This window comes from Globicephala melas, chromosome 16 (assembly GCF_963455315.2).
Source record: "Globicephala melas chromosome 16, mGloMel1.2, whole genome shotgun sequence".
NCBI classification, from domain to species: Eukaryota; Metazoa; Chordata; class Mammalia; order Artiodactyla; family Delphinidae; genus Globicephala; species Globicephala melas.
Window position 1 is genome coordinate 21,635,234 of NC_083329.1, and position 21,635 is coordinate 21,656,868.

Consider the following 21,635-nt stretch of genomic DNA (forward strand, 5'->3'; position numbering starts at 1 on the left):
GGTCCCATCACAAACTCAGGATTCAGATTTTTCAGTGAGGTTACCTTTGCAAGTGTGAGAATGAACAAACGTGTAATTAGAAACTGGGAATTGTACTATTCTGTGGTGGGATTCATTTATTCGATCAATAAAAATTCACAGAATAATTTAACAGCTACCATGTGATAAGAAAGTGTTATCTGGCTCATGAAGACTACAAAGACATGTGAAGGTATTTCAGCCCTTAGAAGCAACTTTCTATTTGAAAAAGGCTTGGATTTTGAGAAATGCTTTGTACTTTTCAAAGCCCATTCACCTACTATAAATCTTAATCTGAACTTTTGAATAGTAGCAGGGGAGCTAGGCTGGGCAGACATTATAATCATACAATTATAGAATTTTAGGAGTGAAAGGGATTTTAAAGGTCATCTAATGCAACAACTTAGTTTTAAACCTAGGAAGCTGATAGATTGCTACTTGTCATAGATTCCACAGCAAACTAATGGCAGAGCGTCCAGCACCCACATGAAGTTTCCTATTGAGTCTTAAGGCATGTGTTAGTAGCTCTGGGCTAGGCACGAATGCCACAGGATAGATGGAGCACCATGCCTCCTTTCCTGTATGTATTTGCACACAGAAATATAATAATAGGCTTACAATAAATATTTATGAATTAATGACTGACAGATTTCCTACCATGTAGGGCACTGTGTCCAAGTACTAAGGATAAAATGACAAACAGAATGAACTGGTTACTTCTTCCAAGTTGCTCACAACGTAGCCTTCCCGTCCTCAATGAGTGTGCAGTCCCTTAGGGAAGCCAAGACACGCCCACAAAATGCAGTAAGATTGGGTTCAAACACAGTGAGTGCTTTATTTAGGAGGTCAAGGAAGAAATCTAAGCGTCATAATTGATGGGAAAATCCCCCAGAACACACACACACACACACACACACACACACACCTGCGATCTTTTAATTACATCATTCTCTGCTGATGTTGGGACACACAGACTCTTCCCAAGGTAAGGTCAAGGTGCCAACTCACTGAGACTAAGAATGGAAAGAGCAGAAGCCCATTCATCCCTATTTTCTAAACTGAAAATGACCAGGGAGGAAGAAAAAGAAAAGAAAAAAGAAACAGCTACAGAGACTGATAGAAACAAACAGGAATAGGAAGTCCCCAGCACAGTAACCACTCCGCCAGGTCCGGGCTGGCCGCCCCCACGGGAGGGGCACTCGGGCTCTGCGCGGAGGCCGGCGGCCGCGGGGGCGCACAGCGCGGCGGCGAGGAGCGGGCGGCGGCGGCGCAGGCGAGCCCAGGGGGAGGGTCGGCGGCGCCTCCAGTCCCCGCAGCCAACCGCGCGCAGCGCAGCTCGGGAGCGGGACGCAGCGCTCGAAGCCCCGGCAGCGCCCGCCCTCTCTTCCGTGTTGCCTGCCCGCGCGCCAGCGCCCGCTCCGCCCGTGACTTCACTTCGGCTCCACCCCCGCGTGGCGGCGGCTCGCTCCGTCCGAACCCGCGCTCGGCACCAGCCCAGCCCGGGCAAGCGGCCGCCACCTGCCCCGAACCGCCTCTGCCCGCCCCCACCGCGGCCCAACTTGGATGGAGTTGGAGTCCTGAGCTCCTGCTCCTCGTAGCCGGCCAGCGGAGAGCCCCGCGCCGCCACCTCCGGTCCGGGACCCCCTCTCAGCTCCTCTCCGCTCCCGCAATGGGAAAAGTTGGCGCCGGCGGCGGCTCCCCAGCCGGGCTGAGCGCGCTCCTCGCCGGCGCGGGGCTCTTAGTCCTCTGCGCCCCGGGCGCCTGCGGCGGCGGCTCCTGCGGTCCCCCGCTGCACCCCAGCTCGGCCCCACGCTGGGCTCCGACCCGAGGGGGGCTTAGTCACCTGCGGCCGCGAGGCAGGGCTTTTGCCACGCCCCTGCTCGGACGCCCCCTGTTTGCAGTGGCCGCCGGAGACCGAGCGCTGTCCCTGGAGCGGGCCCCGGGCACTGGGGCGTCGGTGGCGATTGCTCCACGCTCTGACCGGAGGAGACGGAGTGGAGAGGATCAAGAGAAGGCAGAACGGGGAGAGGGCACGAGAAGACGCCCCCGGGGAGTGCTAAGGGACAGAGGGCAGCAGGAGCCTGGGACTCTGGAGCGGGACCCGGACAAAGCCACTCGCTTCCGGCTGGAGGAGCTGAAACTGACCAGCACTACGTTCGCGCTGACAGGAGACTCAGCACACAACCAAGCCATGGTCCACTGGTCTGGCCACAACAGCAGCGTGAGTATAATGGGACTGAGGGCAAAGGGGTGGAAAATGGAAAGGGTTAAAGTCGGCTGTGTGATTTGATTGAGAATTTGGGGAAATAGGGTTTCTGGACTTGAAACATTGTGCAAACTAAAGTCTTCCCTGCCCGCCTCCCCAAGGATTTAATGTCACCAACTAGGAGACCACCCCTTTCCCACCAACACCGGAGTCCTCTCCAAACCTCTAACAAAGCTTTATACAGGGCAGGCAGATCCCTCTTTCCCGTTTCTTTGGTCTCCTTTGTGTAGGATGGATCCGAAGACCAGGCAAACAGAGCGGGTTAAAGTATTCTGAATGCAGAGGTGAAAGGGTTAAAATTCCAGGCAGTCTGGTGTTCCCTCAAGTGACTTTCTCTTTAACTTGCTAGACTTATGGATGAGAGCACGTAAGATCAAAAAGTCTTTATTCGTAGCCTTTTAATTTTATTTTTATACGAAGCTCCTAACCCCCTCTTCCCGGCACGGAAGAGAAATTCAGTGGATGGTAAGGAGCCCTTAATGTATTCTGTTTCTGGGGACCAAGTGGATGCAAGTTTCAGGACGGGAACTCTCCAGCATCTTCTAACAGCACCAGCCAGTGTGTTTTGAGAGCTGGGGCTTTCCAGCCTGTGAATGAGTGGTTGTTCTCTGGCTTGATCTGTCCCAGGAAGATCAGATATGTCCCTGTGACAACAACTCCGTGTTCTCCCCCATTGCCTGACCTCCTCTAGTGAAGAGTACAGATAAAGACGTAGCTCTCCCTTTATTAAGGGGGGAGAGGGATTGCTGGATTTCCAGGAGGCTGTCACTGGGGAGCGTGGGTGCAAGTCCATGAGCTGTGTCCAAGATCAGGGAAGGTTTTAGATGTTTGGAAAAGCCTGCATGTCTGGAATTTGAGGGAGCTATTCCAGTTTAAACTGCACCTGGAAACTTCAAAGAGCTGAAATAGTAAAGAAAGAGCTTTGGTGGTGATAACTGCAGGTGATTTAGAAGTATGGAAACTTCACCAGGCTGCATTGAAGCAGACAAGAAAATGAAAACCAACGATGGGTAAACTGAAAAAAAAAAATCAAAGTTTCAGCTTCTATCAGGTTACTGAGATTGTAGTATTTGTATGCACAGTCTGTGCATCCTGGTACATTTCAAAATGTTTTCAATTGTGATGTTATTGCCAGAAACCTTCCCAGGGAAGTGCCACTTTAGTGAATTGTGCTCACTGTCAGCTTTTTTAATGAAAGTTGTGAACATTTTAAAATAAGAGGCTGTCATTATGGATTCCTTGGGTACATAGATATAAAGTGCATTAAGGCAAATTGTGATAAGTAGTATTTTGTATCGTGTCTCTGTCCTGAGAGCCTCAGCACGGTTTTCCCTACAATTCAGCCTTCATGACCAAGGCTATGGTTTTATATGGTTCTCCGGACTGGTTTAATCAAATAATTGAAGCTGAAATTCTTTTCATTCAAGTTCCGGAGACCCTTGCCCTCATTCCTTACCTTAACTGTCCTATCTTTCATATCATAACCACTGAAATTAATCCCCCAATTTGAACCTGAATCTTCTTAAACTGATCAGATAACTTTCGCACTGCTTTAGATGATTAACTCAAAGCTTCTAGCTTTAAGGGGCAATTTTAAACACATCAAACATATTAAATCTTGTATCAAGAAGTAAAGGACTTTGGACTCAAAATATTTCTGGCTTTTAATGTAATTCAAGCCGTAAAATATCACTCACCCATTAGACCTCTAGTTCACCTATTGAAAGATCTTGGAAAGAGCAAGAAAGGGAGAGTACATCTTTGGCAAGTTTTAAACTTCATTTAAGAAATGGTGCCAAGCACTGCCAGCCTTTTTTTTTTTTTAAATGGTGCTTATAAACCCAGTCAGGCTTCTTAGGGTCAGGGCTTGAAGGGGTGACATGTAAGGAAGTCTGAGATAATGTAGGAAATAATCAAGGTGTTAAAAGTTGGAGCACTCAAATCGTGTAAACGAATGAGATTTCTATCCTATTAAGTCTCTCATTCTATAAGGACATACCCTCCATCCGCGCCCACTTACATACAAATTGTTGTTGTTTTTCTTCAGTGTATATAAGTAGTAGATGAAGAGAAATAGTCTTGTATCAGTATCCTCCACAAAGTAGTCCCAGATTCCTAGAAGAGATAAAGTTTAAAATATATTTTGAAGGTAAGGGAGGCAGAAAGAAACTTTTCTAGACAACTTTGTGATGTGAAAAGCAGAGCGGAGACCTGAGTTCTGGTTCTGCCTATTTGTGATTTGATCTTGGCAAGCTGATTGCCTGAGTGTGAATTTCCTCATCTCTAAAACAGGAGGGGAGGATGCCTGTCAGATTCATCACTGAGAATTACAGGCCAGGATATAGTTAAGAGAGTGTTGTGACTGGAAAGTACTGTATACCTCTTTGTAACTCTCATCTCATTGCACTTCACATTCCCCCCAGAGCAAGAAATCCACTATCCTAACACTGAGGACAGCAGTGGGTGGGAGCTCTCATTTTCTTCTCATTTAGCTGCTGTCCCCCATAAATCCACCCCCAGCCCATTCAGGGCCACTGGCAGTACACCTCCTCTGGACCTATCTCACCTTTAGCTAAAAGCCTTTGCTAAGTAGGGCTTCTGATGACAATAACACCTGCATTAAAGGTGTAAATGTATGGTAATTATAGGCTGCCTATCAAACTTGTGAAGAACTCTGGATCCTTCTCTCACCTCCTTCCCTTCTCCTTCCTGCCCCCTCCGCTGTTGGACTTGTGCAGTTGTGTAAGGATATGACTGTTTTGCCTTGTCCGTGGGTGTGATGTGATTCCTCTGTACTGCAGTCTAGCTTGATGGAAAGTGTTGATGGAGTTGGTGGAACACCTGGGGGGATCTTTTGGCATGAAAAGCGCTGGGTATGAATCATTTGTCATGAGCTTGGTATCGTAAGCAAGAACATATTGTTCCTACCCTACTCATCCACGGCATGCTGTGCCCTGATCTAAATTTATAGAGTAATTCTTAGTTTGTTAAAATATATATTTGTCTATACCTATGTATGATGGGGATGCGTTTATTCCTTATTTCCAAGGAATTTCAAAGTGCTACACTCGTTAATCCTTACAATATCCCTGTTAGGTAATAGACAGGTGTCAAGTGTTAATATCTCTTTTTCATATTTTTATGCTGGAGTCAATTTGAATATTTCAGTTCACTGTCTTGTCCCTTTCTCACTAGAAATAGTGTTACAAATTGTTAACAGAGGCTTTTACTTGACATATTTTGCTGTTATGACATCTTTAATACTGCATTTATTGTAGTGAATGACGATCTGGTTGGTTTTCATGTAATTCTTTGCCTTTTGTTATTCTGGGACTTGACATTTACCATCCACCCTTAGTGAGTAAACTGAGTCCCAGTGAGTCAGGTTTTTGAGTAGATGTCTTACATTCATCGTTTCACTTAATTTTCACAAAAATGTTATGAGTAGTTATTATTATCCCCATTATATTAATGAGGAAACTGAGGCTCCAGAAGGCTAAATGACTTGCCAAGAAGATATAACGGTTCAGTGGCAAAGCAGAGGCTGGCACCCAGGGTGATCTGACTTCAAAACCCCACAGAAGGGCTTGTCTTAGAGACTTTAAGGTAGGACAGAAAAACTCAGACCTTTGGGGATCTGTATTTTAAATAATCCTGTTTCGGGTAGATTTTAGATGGTGGTGAAGGAAGACATAGTCTTAGCTGGAAGCTCTATCTCTTTGTAGAAAAGCAAGGACTATATAACATGTGCCTGTCACATTGCACCCTTTACCTTAAAGTAGTGATTTGGCTGTTCTCTTATCCACCCACATCTTCATCTTTACTGAGACATGGAATCTGTACCTGATGATTCATTGAGCACGAGGTAATGTGCCATCATTCAGCTTTCAGATCTGGCGTTCTTCAGGAATAGACTCCTCTTCTAAGTTAATTACAAATATGATTTTATAAAGAGTTGCCTATGAACACTTGATTTGGCTATACATTTTGACATAAGTTTTTTTACCTTTTTTTCCAAAGTAAACTGATGAAGGATTTTAGATTTCTCTAGCAAGCCACATAATAACCTTCTCTGATCAGTGTTTTATGCTGTTAATGGGTGTTAACATGGTATGACATGGAAGGCAGTGGGTTTGGAAGCAGATTTGAGTTTGAATGTTAGCTCTCCTGCTTCCCAGCATTTTGCTTTGAGCAAGACACTTAAATTCTTTGAGTTTCTGTTTTCTCAACTAAAATATGGGGAGGGCACGTCTTTTTCTGTTTGTTTGTTTTTTTTTTTTTCCCCAGAAGATTTGACATCACATATACAAACTGGCTGGTACATAGTAAGTGCTCAATAAATGCTACTTCTTATTTTTGTAGAAGAAGTACTTCTCTACTGGGTTTTTAAGACTCCTGGGTTATAGTCCTGGCTGTACACAAAAATTAGATATGTAGTGACAGCCTGTAAAAATTTTGTGGCCTCAATTTTATCCTCTGTAAAATGACACAAATAGGCCAGAGCATCACTGAAATCCCTTACAGGTTGAAATTCATTAAAAATTTTTGTCAACCTGTAGGTATTGTGCACCTACTACATCTAAATAAAGTCCACTGGGAGTGTTCAGGATGCAGAAATGACACAATGACCTATACCCTTGACCTGTAAGTGAGCAAGCCTTTCATTTCACAAGATTCTTCCTCTTTCCATGGTTTATATGCACATCTATTAATAGGAAATTAAGGCATTTGAGACCCAAGCAGGCATTCATTTCAATGTAGATTTGCAGCAAAATATAGTTTATTAGGTTTATTGTATCATATCTTCAGGTTAAGGCACTTGGTATCTTTGAACAAAAAAAGTGCTTAATGTGAAATTGGAAAGTAAAGATCTCTTCAGATATTTTAATGGGATTTTCTAGACTCATCAGTGTTGACTCTGGGAACTATGTCCACATCCTTCTTTTTTTTTTTGCGGTACGCGGGCCTCTCAGTGTTGTGGCCTCCCCCGTTGCGGAGCACAGGTTCCGGACGCTCAGACTCAGCGGCCATGGCTCACGGGCCCAGCCACTCTGCGGCATGTGGGATCTTCCCAGACCGGTGCACGAACCCGCGTCCCCTGCATCGGCAGGCGGACTCTCAATCACTGTGCCACCAGGGAAGCCCCTGTCCACATCCTTTTAAAGAAGGACCCCAGAAACTCATAAACTAGGGTAGAGAAGCTGGTGCAATTGTCTAATTTATTTAAGAGAATAATAATTGCTCACATTTAAGGTGAGATTGTCATATGGCAGCATTATGCTAAGAAGCTTACACAAATTATCATATTTACTTTTAATTCTATGAATGGGTATTGAGTCCTAATATTTGTCAGGCATTGATAGTAGGGACATATGTGGAGTGATGCGCAAAGATGAAAAGAAATGATACGTGCCCTCAGAGAGCTTTCAGTTTGCTGCCCAAACAATGCTCTGAAGAGGTAGCAGAAGGTAAGTGTCCTCTGAGGGTGTCACATGCTATAGGAGTTCAGAGGAGGGATGGGCAGGCATCTTCTGGCTGGGGTGGTCTCCAAACTTCATTGCAAAGCAGGTGTTTCAACTGAAACTTGAAATGTAGAGAAATTTTTAATTAAAAGATGGAGATTATTACAAGGATATTTTGAGCTGAGTGGATGGTGTGAGTAAAGGTCGAGCGTAGAGATGTAAAGGTTCCTATCTATATCAAGGAAGTTAACCTACATTAAATGTAAACTATGTTTAACTAAGGTCTTAACCTTAGAAATAGTTTTTAAAATATGATTTAAGCAAAAACATATACACACCCATCTCCTAGTGAGCTTGGCTGTATTCCAGGCCCCCAAAGAAAATAAAAACCTCTATGGTCACTTGAAGGCATAACTGCCCTTATTTGCACATTAAATTTCAGCTGGAGTCATCATTGTTTCATTTTTACCTTGACATTTTTCACACGCAGTTTTCACAGACGGACTTTCTTTTGTTTAAGTTCTTGATTAGAAATATCAGTAGCTGGGCTGCCCGGAGGGTAGATTAATTTGGCTCCCTGACAACTTCTGTTAACTAAACGTATGTAATCTGTTTGTCCTGTCTTTATGTATGTCTCAGTTACTGTCCTTTATCTCTGGCCGGAAAGGGTGGAGAATACATCTGTGTGTCGTAGAGGGGAAACTAGCCAGTGTCCCTACAGTGGCCAACAGGATGGCAGAGAAGAGGCATGGTCAACGTGATGTGGAGCCAGGCTCCAGGAAAGGGCAGTGGTTACTCCTGAGGGGTGCGCCTCCTTCTCCCTTGCGATGGATGGAACAATCAAATGGTTGGCAAGAAACAAAGCTGGACTCTTACTGTGCACAGTTTATAAGGAAGAAGAGAGCCTATTCTAAAATGTAGGTAGGGGGATAAAAAGGACGTGAATGCTCTGCAGGAAATCCTACAGGAAATTTTACACGTGTATAAAAGATATTGTGTCTATTTCTAGAGCACTCCTGAATGTCCTTATACCACTTTAGATCGGTTATAGCCCTTTTCTTTTGCAAAATGCTTCAGTTTTCAAAGATGGGAACATTACTTCCATGACTTCAGTTTTATTTTCACCACAGTCCTAGGAGATAGGAAAGACAGATATCATCCACGTTTCTCAAAGAGGGAAAGCAGGGCGTTGGTATTAAGCAAGTCCGTTAGTGGAAGGACAGGGTCAAACACGTTTTTTCACACTGTACGACTGATTCTCGGTTTGGAACACCGCTGGCTTTCCACAGCCAGGAGATGGGACGCAGCTGCATCCTAGCCTCACAGTTTGCCTCAAGCCTATGCACCTGTGTGTCCATAATGGTTGCCATTGAGGGATGAAGTATGGAGGTTGGCCATGGACCTCCTGAGTTCCAGGCTCAGCTATTCAAGTTATTTATCCTGGGCTTCAGCGCAAGGGCAAAAGTCATGTACTTGGCATTGTTTAAATCTTTAAAAAGGGACCCTGAGGAGAGGAGATGGGACTTTTTACAGGTGAGGGGTCTCCGGCAGTAAATAACCCATCTGTCATGTATGTTCCACTGCTAATGGTCTTTGGAGATGAGATTGCTTATCACTGGGCTTATTGCAGCAGGGGGTTGGGGAGAAGAGGGGGAGAGTCACGTCCTCCCCTCTTCAATTGTCTTATGCCTATGAAATCTAGTTGAAAATAATATTAAGTATGGTCTTCGTCAAAGGAAACTAGAGCTTCAACTTTGGGGAGCAGCATTAGTCAAACTGAAGGAGTGCCTTGTTGACGCTAATGGATTTTATTTGCTCAAGGATTATAATAGAGATCCCAGCTGTTGCCTTCTCTACTTCCTCTAACTTTTGGGTGCGGGGTGGGGTAGGTGGGGGAAGGGAGCAAAGGAGAGTTTGCTGCACACTAGGGATAGCTCTCTGCAGCCAGATGAGCTACATTGATTATGAGAGAAATCGCTCTTAATGATAATATAAATAGCCATCAATTTAGTGACCAGATTCCCTGGAAGTACATTCTAGGGCATCACCACGTTATTCACTTCATCCTCACACCACCTTTACAAACTAGATGTCATTATCCTCATTCGAAAGCCGAGGAAGTCAAGGCTTAAAGATCTTGCAAAGGAAACCATAAACAAGACCAAAAGACAACCCTCACAATGGGAGAAAATACTTGCAAATGAAGCAACTGACAAAGGATTAATCTCCAAAATTTATAAGCAGCTCATGCAGCTCAATAACAAAAAAACAAACAACCCAATCCAAAAATGGGCAGAAGACCTAAATAGACATTTCTCCAAAGAAGATATACAGATTGCCAACAAACACATGGAAGGATGCTCAACATCACTAATCATTAGAGAAATGCAAATCAAAACTGCAATGAGATATCATCTCACACCAGTCAGAATGGCCATCATCAAAAAATCTAGAAACAATAAATGCTGGAGAGGGTGTGGAGAAAAGGGAACACTCTTGCACTGCTGGTGGGAATGTGAATTGGTACAGCCACTATGGAGAACAGCATAGAGGTTCCTTAAAAAACTACAAATAGAACTACTATATGACCCAGCAATTCCACTACTGGGCATATACCCTGAGAAAACCATAATTCAAAAAGAGTCATGTACCAAAATGTTCATTGCAGCTCTATTTACAATAGCCTGGAGATGGAAACAACCTAAGTGTCCATCATCGGATGAATGGATAAAGAAGATGTGGCACATATATACAATGGAATATTACTCAGCCATAAAAAGAAACAAAATGGAGCTATTTGTAATGAGGTGGATGGACCTAGAGTCTGTCATACAGAGTGAAGTAAGTCAGAAAGAGAAAGACAAATACCGTATGCTAACACATATATATGGAATTGAAGAAAAAAAAAAGTCATGAAGAACCTAGGGGTGAAGGAATAAAGACACAGACCTACTAGATAATGGACTTGAGGTTATGGAGAGGAAGAAGGGTAAGCTGTGACAAAGTGAGAGAGTGGCATGGACATATATACACTACCAAACGTAAAATAGATAGCTAGTGGGAAGCAGCCGCATCGCACGGGGAGATCAGCTCAGCTCAGTGCTTTGTGGCCACCTAGAGGGGTGGGATAGGGAAGGTGGGAGGGAGGGAGACACAAGAGGGAAGAGACATGGGAACATATTTATATGTATAACTGATTCACTTTGTTTTAAAGCAGAAACTAACACACCATTGTAAAGCAATTATACTCCAATAAAGATGTAAAAAAAAAAAAAAAAAAAGCAAAGATCTTGCCTGAGGTCACCGAGCTCGAAGGTGGTGGGGGCAGACATAGAATTTGATTTTTCCCCTTTCTGGGTCCAGAGCTTTTTCTATTTGATCATGCTCTCCCTTCGTCGGCGTTTATCTCTGAATTTCTTTAGAGAGAACTTGACAAGTCAGTGCGCAGGGGTGGTGGGAGAACTCTTGGCAAGAGCACCCCATCTCGGGGCGCTCCCTTTCACAACACCCCCATCTCAGGTCCCTGACCTGATACACTTTACGAGGTAATAAGCTGCTATGTGATGGAGCTTGATCAAAGTCCTCACCTCCCCCGTCCTCTCCCCAAGAGTGGATCATCTAGGGTTATGAGTGTGTGTCATCTTGTTATCCTGGGAGGATGTGTAGGATGTGCCGATTGGTTTCTCCCTGCTGGCTAATGACCCTAGAATGACAGTGTGGACAACTTGTTCACTCTGTAAAGGAGGTACTAATAAGAATCATGTTATCAGGCAACTTATCATGTTGTGCCCCGAAGCCAAAGGATTGATGCCTCTAGTGGTCTTCCTCTAATCAGAGTTGCAGGGGCTATTGAGACACAAAACTGTGGGCCGTGGATCCAGGGCCTATGGAGGGAGGTTAAAAGTAAAAGGTCTTTCCCTATCTCAATACTTCCCAAAGTGCACTCTTGATTAGAATCATTAAAGGGGAAAAAAAGCTCTTTTAGGCATGGTTGTGACCCTGCTTAGAAACCTGTCTGCAGCACGCTTTACCCTGCCTTGCATTTTTCTGAGTTGGTGGAGGAATTCTTACCTGAGCAGGCGTGGGCTCTCTCCTTGGGCACTTAGGGCAGCGTTTCCCAGAGTTTGTCATCATGGAACCTGCTTTTGAATCTGCTGATGGGGAGTGGGAATCTTTATGTTTTTCAAACTCCCTTAGGAACACTAAAGGTTGAAAATAATTTTCCTAAAATCTATGTGTGAGTTTTGGGGTCCCTGAACCCCTTCCATTGTCTGTACAATCTTATGTCAATATGCTTTACTTTTCCCCAAGGAGAGCTGAAGCCCAAAGCTTTTATCAGCTTCTCAATGAAAATTATGACCCCAATGGTGACGACCCGGTAGAAGGTTCTCTAAGAGAAGGAGAGATGATTACATGGCACAGCACTGGTGCCCCAGGCAGAGGAAGATGGTACCTTTCTGCAAGATGGTGCTGTTTCTACACTGAATATATTTTATGCAGTTATCTTTCCTGGATGTCCATATGACCATGGGCAGAACAAGTGGCTAAAAGAGTACATTATTTTAAATATAACATAATGTTTAGTGATTGGTTTGAATTCCCACTCCTAGGTATGCTAACTTGAGCAATAAGCTTTGTAATTCTGTACCTTAGTTGCCTCATCTGTTTAATGGAAATAATAGTGGTATACTTTCTATATGGTTTCTTGATGGTTGAAAGAGACAATAGATATAAAAACGCTGAAAGTGGCATCTGCCATAGAGTAAGCAATCAGTAAACATTAGCTATTATAATTACTGTGTTAGTACTAGTACTAATAGTACTAGTGTTAGTACTAGTACTAATAATGCTCGAGTGTGATGTACTAAAAGATGTTTGTAGTATGTTGCTCATTGCTTCTGTTTCTGTATTTATGTTTTTTCATTCCAGTTCCATTTTCTTATAAGGAGGCCAGGACTCTCTTCTGCTCTTTTTTTGGGCATGCCTTTCAGCATCTCCAGCTATTTGCACATGATGGTTGTAATAGGGTTCTGGACCCAATTTCCAGTGTGTGGGTTGGGGGCTGATAGGTTCCACAGCGACAATCAATTCTCTGACACCAGCTGGGTGTCCAACAATTTAACTCAATTCTGACACTGTCTACACAGAGGTCACATCAGATTTCACAGGTTAAGGACTCAGTCCCACAAGACTGTCCCCCCCACCTCCCATTTCCAAGGCCAGCCCCAAGTCCAGGTTATCACCTGTGCTTCTGAGCGACAGGCTATAGATTGGAAGGTTCAACGACTCCCTTCTTGGGTTTGATTAATTGGCTAGAGTTGCTGGCTCACAGAACTCAGAGAAACGTTTCACCTACTAGATTACCAGTTTATTTTTAAGGATGTAACTCAGAGACAGCAGATGGAAGAGATGCCTAGGGCAAGGTATGGAGAAAGAGCGTGGAGCCTCCCTTTGCTCTCTGAGTGCACCATTCTTCCTGAATCTCCACCTGTTCACCAACCTGGAAGCTCTTGGAACCCTGTCTTTTTGGGTTTTTATGGAGGTTTCATTACATCAGCACAGTTGAATAAATCATTGGCCGTTGGCCTTTGATTCAAACTCCAGCACCTATCGCCTCCCCAGAGGTCAAGGGGGCTGGACTCAAAGTTTCAACCCTCTGATCACATGGTTGTTTTTTTGGCAACTGGCCCACATCCATAACTGTGGTCCGAAGTCAGGTAATTAAACTCTCATCACAGGAAAACCCAGGGGTTTGAGGGGCTCTGTGCCAGAAATGGGCACTAAGACAAAACGTATATTTCTTATTATAAATCACAATATCACAACTAGCTTACTAAATATTTTGCCGTTTTATTTGCTGTATCCTTGGGGAAAACTGGCTTTCATGTAAAATAAATGACCCATGACCTTCCATATGAGTGTTGTAGAATATTCAGCCATTAAAAGATTGCTTATATGTTTATATATATATATAAATTATATTATATTTATAAATTATTTACATTTATAAATATATCTATATATATTTATTTTGGGAAAGCTTCCACAAAATACCAGAAAGAGGAAATAAAATAATACATAAATAATAAAATATAAAATAGTACAGATGTAAGCCCCACAAAGTAAGGGTTTCTTTTTTTTTTTTTTTAACTGGGTTGTTGCCTTGTATATCCCAAGTCCCTAGACTTAGAAGTGGCTCAATATATGTATATATATTTTGGGAATTTTTGAATTTTATTTTTTTATACAGCAGGTTCTTATTAGTTATCCATTTTATACATATTAGTGTCTACATGTCAATCCCAATCTCCCAGTTCAGTGCCCCCCCGCACCCCCCCAAACTTTACCCCCTTGGTGTCCATACGTTTGTTCTCTACATCTGTGTCTCAATTTCTGCCCTGCAAACTGGTTCATCTCTACCATTTTTCTAGGTTCCACATATGCGTTAATATACGATATTTGTTTTTCTCTTTCTGACTTACTTCACTCTGTATGACAGTGTCTAGATCCATCCGCATCTCTACAAGTGACCCAATTTTGTTCCTTTTTATGGCTGAGTAATATTCCATTGTATATATTTACCACATCTTCTTTATCCATTCGTCTGTAGATGGGCATTTAGGTTGCTTCCATGACCTGGCTATTGTAAATAGTGCTGCAATGAACATTGGGGTACATGTGTCTTTTAGAATTATGGTTTTCTCTGGGTATATGCCCAGTAGTGGGATTGCTGGGTCATTTGGTAATTCTACTTTTAGTTTTTTAAGGAACCTCCGAACTCTTCTCCATAGTGGCTGTATCAATTTACATTCCCACCAACAGTGCAAGAGGGTTCCCTTTCTTCCACACCCTCTCCAGCATTTGTTGTTTGTAGATTTTCTGATGACGCCCATTCTAACTGGTGTGAGGTGATACCTCATTGTAGTTTTGATTTGCATTTCTCTAATAATTAGTGATGTTGAGTAGCTTTTCATGTGCTTCTTGGCCCCGTATGTCTTCTTTGGAGAAATGTCTATTTAGGTCTTCTGCCCATTTTTGGATTGGGTTGTTTGCTTTTTTAATATTGAGCTGCATGGACTGTTTATATATTTTGGAGATTAATCCTTTGCCTGTTGATTCGTTTGCAAATATCTTCTCCCATTCTGAGGGTTGTCTTTTCATCTTGTTTGTAGTTTCCTTTGCTTTGCAAAAGCTTTTAAGTTTCATTAGGTCCCATTTGTTTATTTCTGTTTTTATTTCCATTACTCTAGCAGTCCCTCAAGACTGCTTTGGCTATTAGGGGTCTTTTGTGTCTCCATACAAATTGTAAGATTTTTTGTTCTAGTTCTGTAAAAAATGTAACTGGTAATTTGATAGGGATTGCATTGAATCTGTAGATTGCTTTGGGTAGTATAGTCATTTTCACAATATTGATTCTTCCAATCCAAGAACACAGTATATACCTCTCCATCTGTTTGTGTCATCTTTAATTTCTTTCATCAGCGTCTTATAGTTTTCTGAGTACAGGTCTTTTACCTCCTTAGGTAGGTTTATTCCTGGTATTTTATTCTTTTTGTTGCAATGGTGAATGGGATTGTTTCCTTAATTTCTCTTTCTGATCTTTCATTGTTAGTGTATAGGAATGCAAGAGATTTCTGTGCATTAATTTTGTATCCTGCAACTTTACCAGATTCATTGAGTAGCTCTAGTAGTTTTCTGGTAGCATCTTTAGGATTCTCTATGTATAGTATCATGTCATCTGCAGTGACAACTTTACTTCTTCTTTTCTGATTTGGATTCCTTTTATTTCTTATTCTTCTTTGATTGCCCTGGCTAGGACTTCCAAAACTCTGTGGAATAATAGTGTTGAGAGTGGATATCCTTGTCTTATTCCTGATCTTAGAGGAAATGCTTTCAGTTTTTCAACATTGAGAATGATGTTTGCTGTGGGTTTGTTGTATATGGACTTTATTATGTTGAGGTAGGTTCCTTCTATGTCCACTTTCGGTGTTGAATTTTGTTGAAAGCTTTTGCTGCATCTATTGAGATGATCACATAGATTTTATTCTTCAATTTGTTAATATGGTGTATCACATTGATTGATTTGCATATATTGAAGAATCCTTGCATCCCTGAGATAAATCCCACTTGATCATGGTGTATGATCCTTATACTGTGTTGTTGGATTCTGTTTGCTAGTATTTTGTTGAGGATTTTTGCATCTATATTCATCAGTGTTATTGGTCTGTAGTTTTCTTTTTTTGTAGTATCTTTGTCTGGTTTTGGTATCAGGGTGATGGTGGCCTCATAGAATGAGTTTGGGAGTGTTCTTTCCACTGCAATTTTTTGGAAGAGTTTGAGGAAGATGGGTGTTAGCTCTTCTCTAAATGTTTGATAGAATTCACCTGTGAAGCCATCTGGTCCTGAACTTTTGTTTGTAGGAAGATTTTTAATCACAGTTTCAATTTCATTAGCTGTGATTGGCATGTTCATATTTTCTATTTCTTCTTGGTTCAGTCTTGGAAGTTTGTACCTTTCTAAGAATTTGTCCATTTATTCCAGGCTGTCCATTTTATTGGCATAGAGTTGCTTGTAGTATTCTCTTATGACGCTTTATATTTCTGTTGTGTCCGTTGTAAGTTCTCCTTTTTCATTTCTAATTTTATTGATTTGAGTCTTCTCCCTCTTTTTCTTGATGAGTCTGGCTAAAATTTTATCAATTTTGTTTATCTTCTCAAAGAACCAGCTTTTAGTTTTATAGACCTTTACTATTGTTTTCTTTGTTTCTATTTCATTTATTTCTGCTCTGATCTTTATGATTTCTTTCCTTCTACTAACTATGGGTTTTGTTTGTTATTCTTTCTAAATTCCTTTAGGTGTATGGTTAGATTGTTTATTTGAGATTTTTCTTGTTTCTTGAGGTAGGATTGTATTGCTATAAAATTCCCTCTTAGAACTGCTTTTGCTGCACCCCATAGATTTTGGATCGTTGTGTTTTCATTGTCATTTTTCTCTAGTATTTTTTGATTTCCCCTTTGATTTCTTCAGTGATCTCTTGGTTATTTAGTAGCGTATTGTTTAGCCTCCATGTGTTTGTGTTTTTGCTTTTTTTTCCCTGTAATTGATTTCTAATCTCATAGCGTCGTGGTTGGAAAAGATGCTTGATATGATTTCAATTTTCTTAAATTTACCAAGGCTTGATTTGTGACCCAAGATGTGATCTATCCTGGAGAATGTTCTGTGCGCACTTGAGAAGAAAGTGTAATCTGTTTTTGGATGGAATGTCCTATAAATATCAATTAAATCTATCTGGTCTGTTGTGTCATTTAAAGCTTCTGTTTCTGTATTAATTTTCTGTCTGGATGATCTGTCCATTGGTGTAAGTGAGGTGTTAAAGTCCCCCATTATTATTGTTTTACTGTCGATTTCTTCTCTTATAGTTATTAGCAGTTGCCTTATGTATTGAGGTGCTCCTCAGATAGATGCATATCTATTTAGAATTGTTATATCTTCTTCTTGGATTGATCCCTTGATCATTATGTAGTGTCCTTCCTTGTCTCTTGTAACATTCTTTATCTTAAAGTCTATTTTATCTGATATGAGTATTGCTACTCCAGCTTTCTTTTGATTTCCATTTGTATGGAATATCTTTTTCCATCCCCTCACTTTCAGTCTGTATGTGTCCCTAGGTCTGAAGTGTGTTTCTTGTAGACAGCATATATATGGGTCTTGTTTTCATATCCATTCAGTGAACCTGTGTCTTTTGGTTGGAGCATTTAATCCATTCACACTTAAGGTAATTATTGGTATGTTTGTTCCTATTACCACTTTCTTAATTATTATGGGTTTGTTTTTGTAGGTCCTTTTCTTCTCTTGTGTTTCCCACTTAGAGAAGTTTCTGTAGCATTTGTTGTAGAGCTGGTTTGGTGGTGCTGAATTCTCTTAGCTTTTGCTTGTCTGTAAAGCTTTTGATTTCTCTGTCAAATTTGAATGAGATCCTTGCCGGATAGAATAACCTTGGTTGTAGGTTCTTCCCTTTCATCACTTTAAATATATCGTGCCACTTCCTCTGGCTTGTAGAGTTTCTGCTGAGAAATCAGCTGTTAACCTTATGGGAGTTCCCTTGTACGTTATTTGTCGTTTTTCCCTTGTTGCTTTTAATAATTTTTCTTTGTCTTTAATTTTTGTCAGTTTGATTACTACATGCCTCGGCGTGTTTCTCTTTGGGTTTATCCTCCCTGTGCTTGGGTTTATCCTGCCTTTGCTTCCTGGACTTGGGTGGCTATTTCCTTTCCCATATTAGGGAAGTTTTTGACTACAATCTCTTCAAATATTTTCTCAGGTCCTTTCTCTCTTTCTTCTCCTTTTGGGACCCCTATAATGCGAATGTTGTTGAATTTAATATTGTCCCGGAAGTCTCTTAGGCTGTCTTCATTTCTTTTCATTCTTTTTTCTTTATTCTCTTCTGTGGCAGTGAATTCCACCATTCTGTCTTCCAGGTCACTTATCTGTTCTTCTGCCTCAGTAATTCTGCTATTGATTCCTTCTAGTGTATTTTTCATTTCAGTTATTGTATTGTTCAACTCTGTTTGTTTGTTCTTCTAGGTCTTTGTTAAACATTTCTTGCATCTTCTTGATATTTGCCTCCATTCTTTTTCCTAGGTGCTGGATCATCTTCACTATCATTATTTTGAATTATTTTTCAGATCTCTACTCATGTAGTTGTTTTTCTACTCTCTACTTCATGTAGTTGTTTTTCTGGGGTTTAATCTTGTTCCTTCATCTGATAGAATGTCCTCTGCCTTTTCATTTTGTCTGTCTTTCTGTGAATGTGGTTTTCCACAGGCTGCAGAATTGTAGTCCTTCTTGCTTCTGCTGTCTGCCCTCTAGTGGATGAAGCTATATAAGAGGCTTGCGCAAGCTTCTTGATGGGAGGGACTGGTGGTGGGTAGAGCTGGGTGTTGCTCTGCTGGGCAGAGCTCAGTAAAACTTTAATCTGCTTGACTGCTGATGGGTGGGGTTGGGTTCCCTCCCTGTTGGTTGTTTGGCCTGAGGTGACCCAACACTGGAGCCTACCCGGCTCTTTGGTGGGGCTAATGGCAGACTCTGGGAGGGCTCACACCACGGAGTACTTCCCAGAACTTTTGCTGCCAGTGACCTTGTCCCCCCGGTGAGCCACAGCCACCCCCCACCTCTGCAGGAGACCCTCCAACACTAGCAGGTAGGTCTGGTTCAGTCTCCTATGGCATCACTGCTCCTTCCCCGGGTCCTGATGCGCACACTACTTTGTGTGTGCCCTCCAAGTGTAGAGTCTCTGTTTCCCCTAGTCCTGTCAAAATCTTGCAGTCAAATCCCTCTAGCTTCAAAGTCTGATTCTCTAGGAATTCCTCCTCCCATTGCCAGACCCCCAGGCTGGGAAGCCTGATGTGGGGCTCAGAACCTTCACTCCAGTGGGTGGACTTCTGTGTTATAAGTGTTCTCCAGTTTGTGAGTCACCCACCCAGCAGTTATGGGATTTGATTTTATTGTGATTGCGCCCCTCCCAATGTCTCACTGTGGCTTCTCCTTTGTCTTTGGATGTGGGCTGTCTTTTTTGGTGAGTTCCAGTGTCTTCCTGTTGACGATTGTTCAGCAGTTAGTTGTGATTCCAGTGCTCTCCCAAGAGGGAGTCTAAATGGCTTCTTAAGTTTACTTCCACCTTTGAAATTCTCTCAGTTTGTCCATAGTTTTGGTGGTGTTGTTCTTCCATAAGTGTGCATTGCTTGATTTATTTTTTAAAGTTATTTGAAAAGTGGGGGGGGGGAAGAAACAAACAAAACGGGAGAGAGTAAGCAAGTTTGTGAACTTGGACACATTAGAATTACATTCCAGACAACTGAACTTGACAAAGAGCCCAAGTTTAAGTTTCCTGACTTGCTTTCAGTCCCTATTATTGGGAAGGAGCCGGTGCCCAGGGTTTTTGTGAAGCGGCAAGATCACTCTGTATCTCTCTTCCTTCTTTTTGTGGTGTGCAGCAGCAGGGGCTTCCAGGCCTTTTGTTTATTGTCCTCTTTGTTGATTACAGAGAGAGAGATCTGGAGGTAAATTCACCCACCTGACTACACCTGCTGAAAACTCTAGTAGCTTCCAGTCCCCGATAAAGAAGCATGCATTTTAATTTAAATCTCAGTCTCTTTCTTGATCTTGGACTCCATCTCTCCATCATATATGTGTATTTAAGTGAATACATCATAGATGTGGGCATCCCAGGCATCTCTGTACATTCAGAGCAACTTAACGCACTGATGTCTTTAAGTATCTGCTCTTAAAAGTGAAATACTAAATTTTGTTATATGTCCACAGTGAGGATGTTTACTGACTGTGAGAGCTGAATGGAAGATGATCTCCAGAATGAGGAGAGAGATAAAGAAACCAAGAGGAAGAGACTGAGAGACAATGGAAGCCAAGAGATGGAAAAAGAGAATGAATAAGGGGAGAAGAAGAGAGAGAGTATAGGATCATGACAGAGGCAGAGAGAGACAGAGCAATTCAGAGACAGGAGAAGTGGACTAAGAAAGAGGAGGATAAAGAGAAGGCGAGGGGCAATGAGCCAGTGATACTGTGGACTGGGAAGGGCAGATGGAGAGACAAAGGCAGCCTTGTAACAAACACGTGGAGACAGAGTAAGTCACAGAAAGAGAGTTTGAGAGGAAAACAAGAAAGGAAAAGTGTCAGTGAGTAGAGAGAACTTGTTATCAATTCATAAAATGTGCAGAGTAGAGCAAATTTCAACTTAGTCTGACCGTATTCTTTCCACTGTAGCAACAGCACATCTCTGGCCTTTGGCCCTGGGGGGTTTCACATCCAGCCAGTCTTGTTGCTGGCATCAGCCAGTCTTGCATGTGGGACAGCTCTGAGAGCCATATATGTTGGTGAGCTGGGTGTAGGGTGGAAGGGGTGCATGCAGTATTTATGCATTTTAAAGAATCCCTTAAATCCCTTCGGGAAGTAGGATTGATGGTCTGGAAGGTGGAAGGGCAACTTTTAACATTTCCTTTTATACTAGTCCATGCTATTTTGAATTTTTAATGGGAATGCATTTCTTTAATAATAAAAATCCTAAGATGTTTTAAGTGGCTGTTGAGTCAGCACAGTGCTGAGTGCTGGGAATACAAAGATAAATAACACCTGATCTTTACCCTTGACGGTGCATATTCTGGTGGAAATAGACACATAAACAGATAAATAGCAATTTAGTGTGATAAACACATAATAGCTGTAACAGAGTTTTGTGCAAAGTGCTATGGGAGCAAAGATGAGTGGGGGACAACTAATTTTTTTTTTTTTTTTTCCTGAGAGTAGGAGGCAAGGCTTTAAAGGGAAGTGACATTTAAGACAGGTCTTTATACAAGGTTAGGAGTTTTGCAGACAGGATAGGGTTGGGCAGGAGGAAAGGCCACTCCTGCCCATTTTAAACTCCCCAGATCTTGGGTCAACAAGTGGTGACTGAAATGGTACTTTCTTTCTTCATCATCTCAGTGTCCAAGATATTTGGAATCAAGGCTCATAGTGTGTTTAAATATCAGATTAGACTCCCCAGTTTAAAATGTCCTGTTAAGTACTTGGCCTCAAACTGGCCAAAAAATCTGATTTTTCCAAAGGGAAAAGTTGTTCCCTTGAATCTTTACACACCCATGTGTGCTTGCACATGCATGCACCCAGATGCACAAACAATTTTAAAGTATTTCTATCTTCTCTATCCACAGTAGAATTTGATTAACTAAGCAATCATGGGATTTTTGTTGGCCATTCTGTATGTTTTAAAGAGTTAAAAGTGGGTGTTTATATCATTTTCTTGATCATGCTTCCCTAGTCAATATGGGAAACTGGGTGCATTAGGATGAGTTGGATTGTCACCACTTAGGATTGGA

At 42.0% G+C, this 21,635-nt stretch overlaps 1 protein-coding gene across 8 annotated transcripts in view; it reads left to right on the forward strand.

Annotated features, from left to right (window-relative positions):
* Positions 1-21,635, forward strand: part of LOC115844941 (VPS10 domain-containing receptor SorCS1) — a 790,264-nt gene that overhangs the window by 229,885 nt on the left and 538,744 nt on the right. For 4 of the 8 annotated variants that reach the window (XM_060285962.1, XM_060285964.1, XM_060285965.1 and 1 more), the window contains exon 1: positions 1,558-2,239. The exons of 2 other annotated variants lie outside the window; for them this stretch is intronic. In XM_060285962.1, coding sequence (XP_060141945.1) covers positions 1,688-2,239 — 552 coding nt within the window. In that variant the 5' untranslated portion in view covers positions 1,558-1,687. Of the gene's footprint in view, positions 1-1,425; positions 2,240-21,635 lie in introns of those variants that run through there. 2 more of the 8 variants (XM_060285966.1, XM_060285967.1) reach the window with 2 other exon arrangements.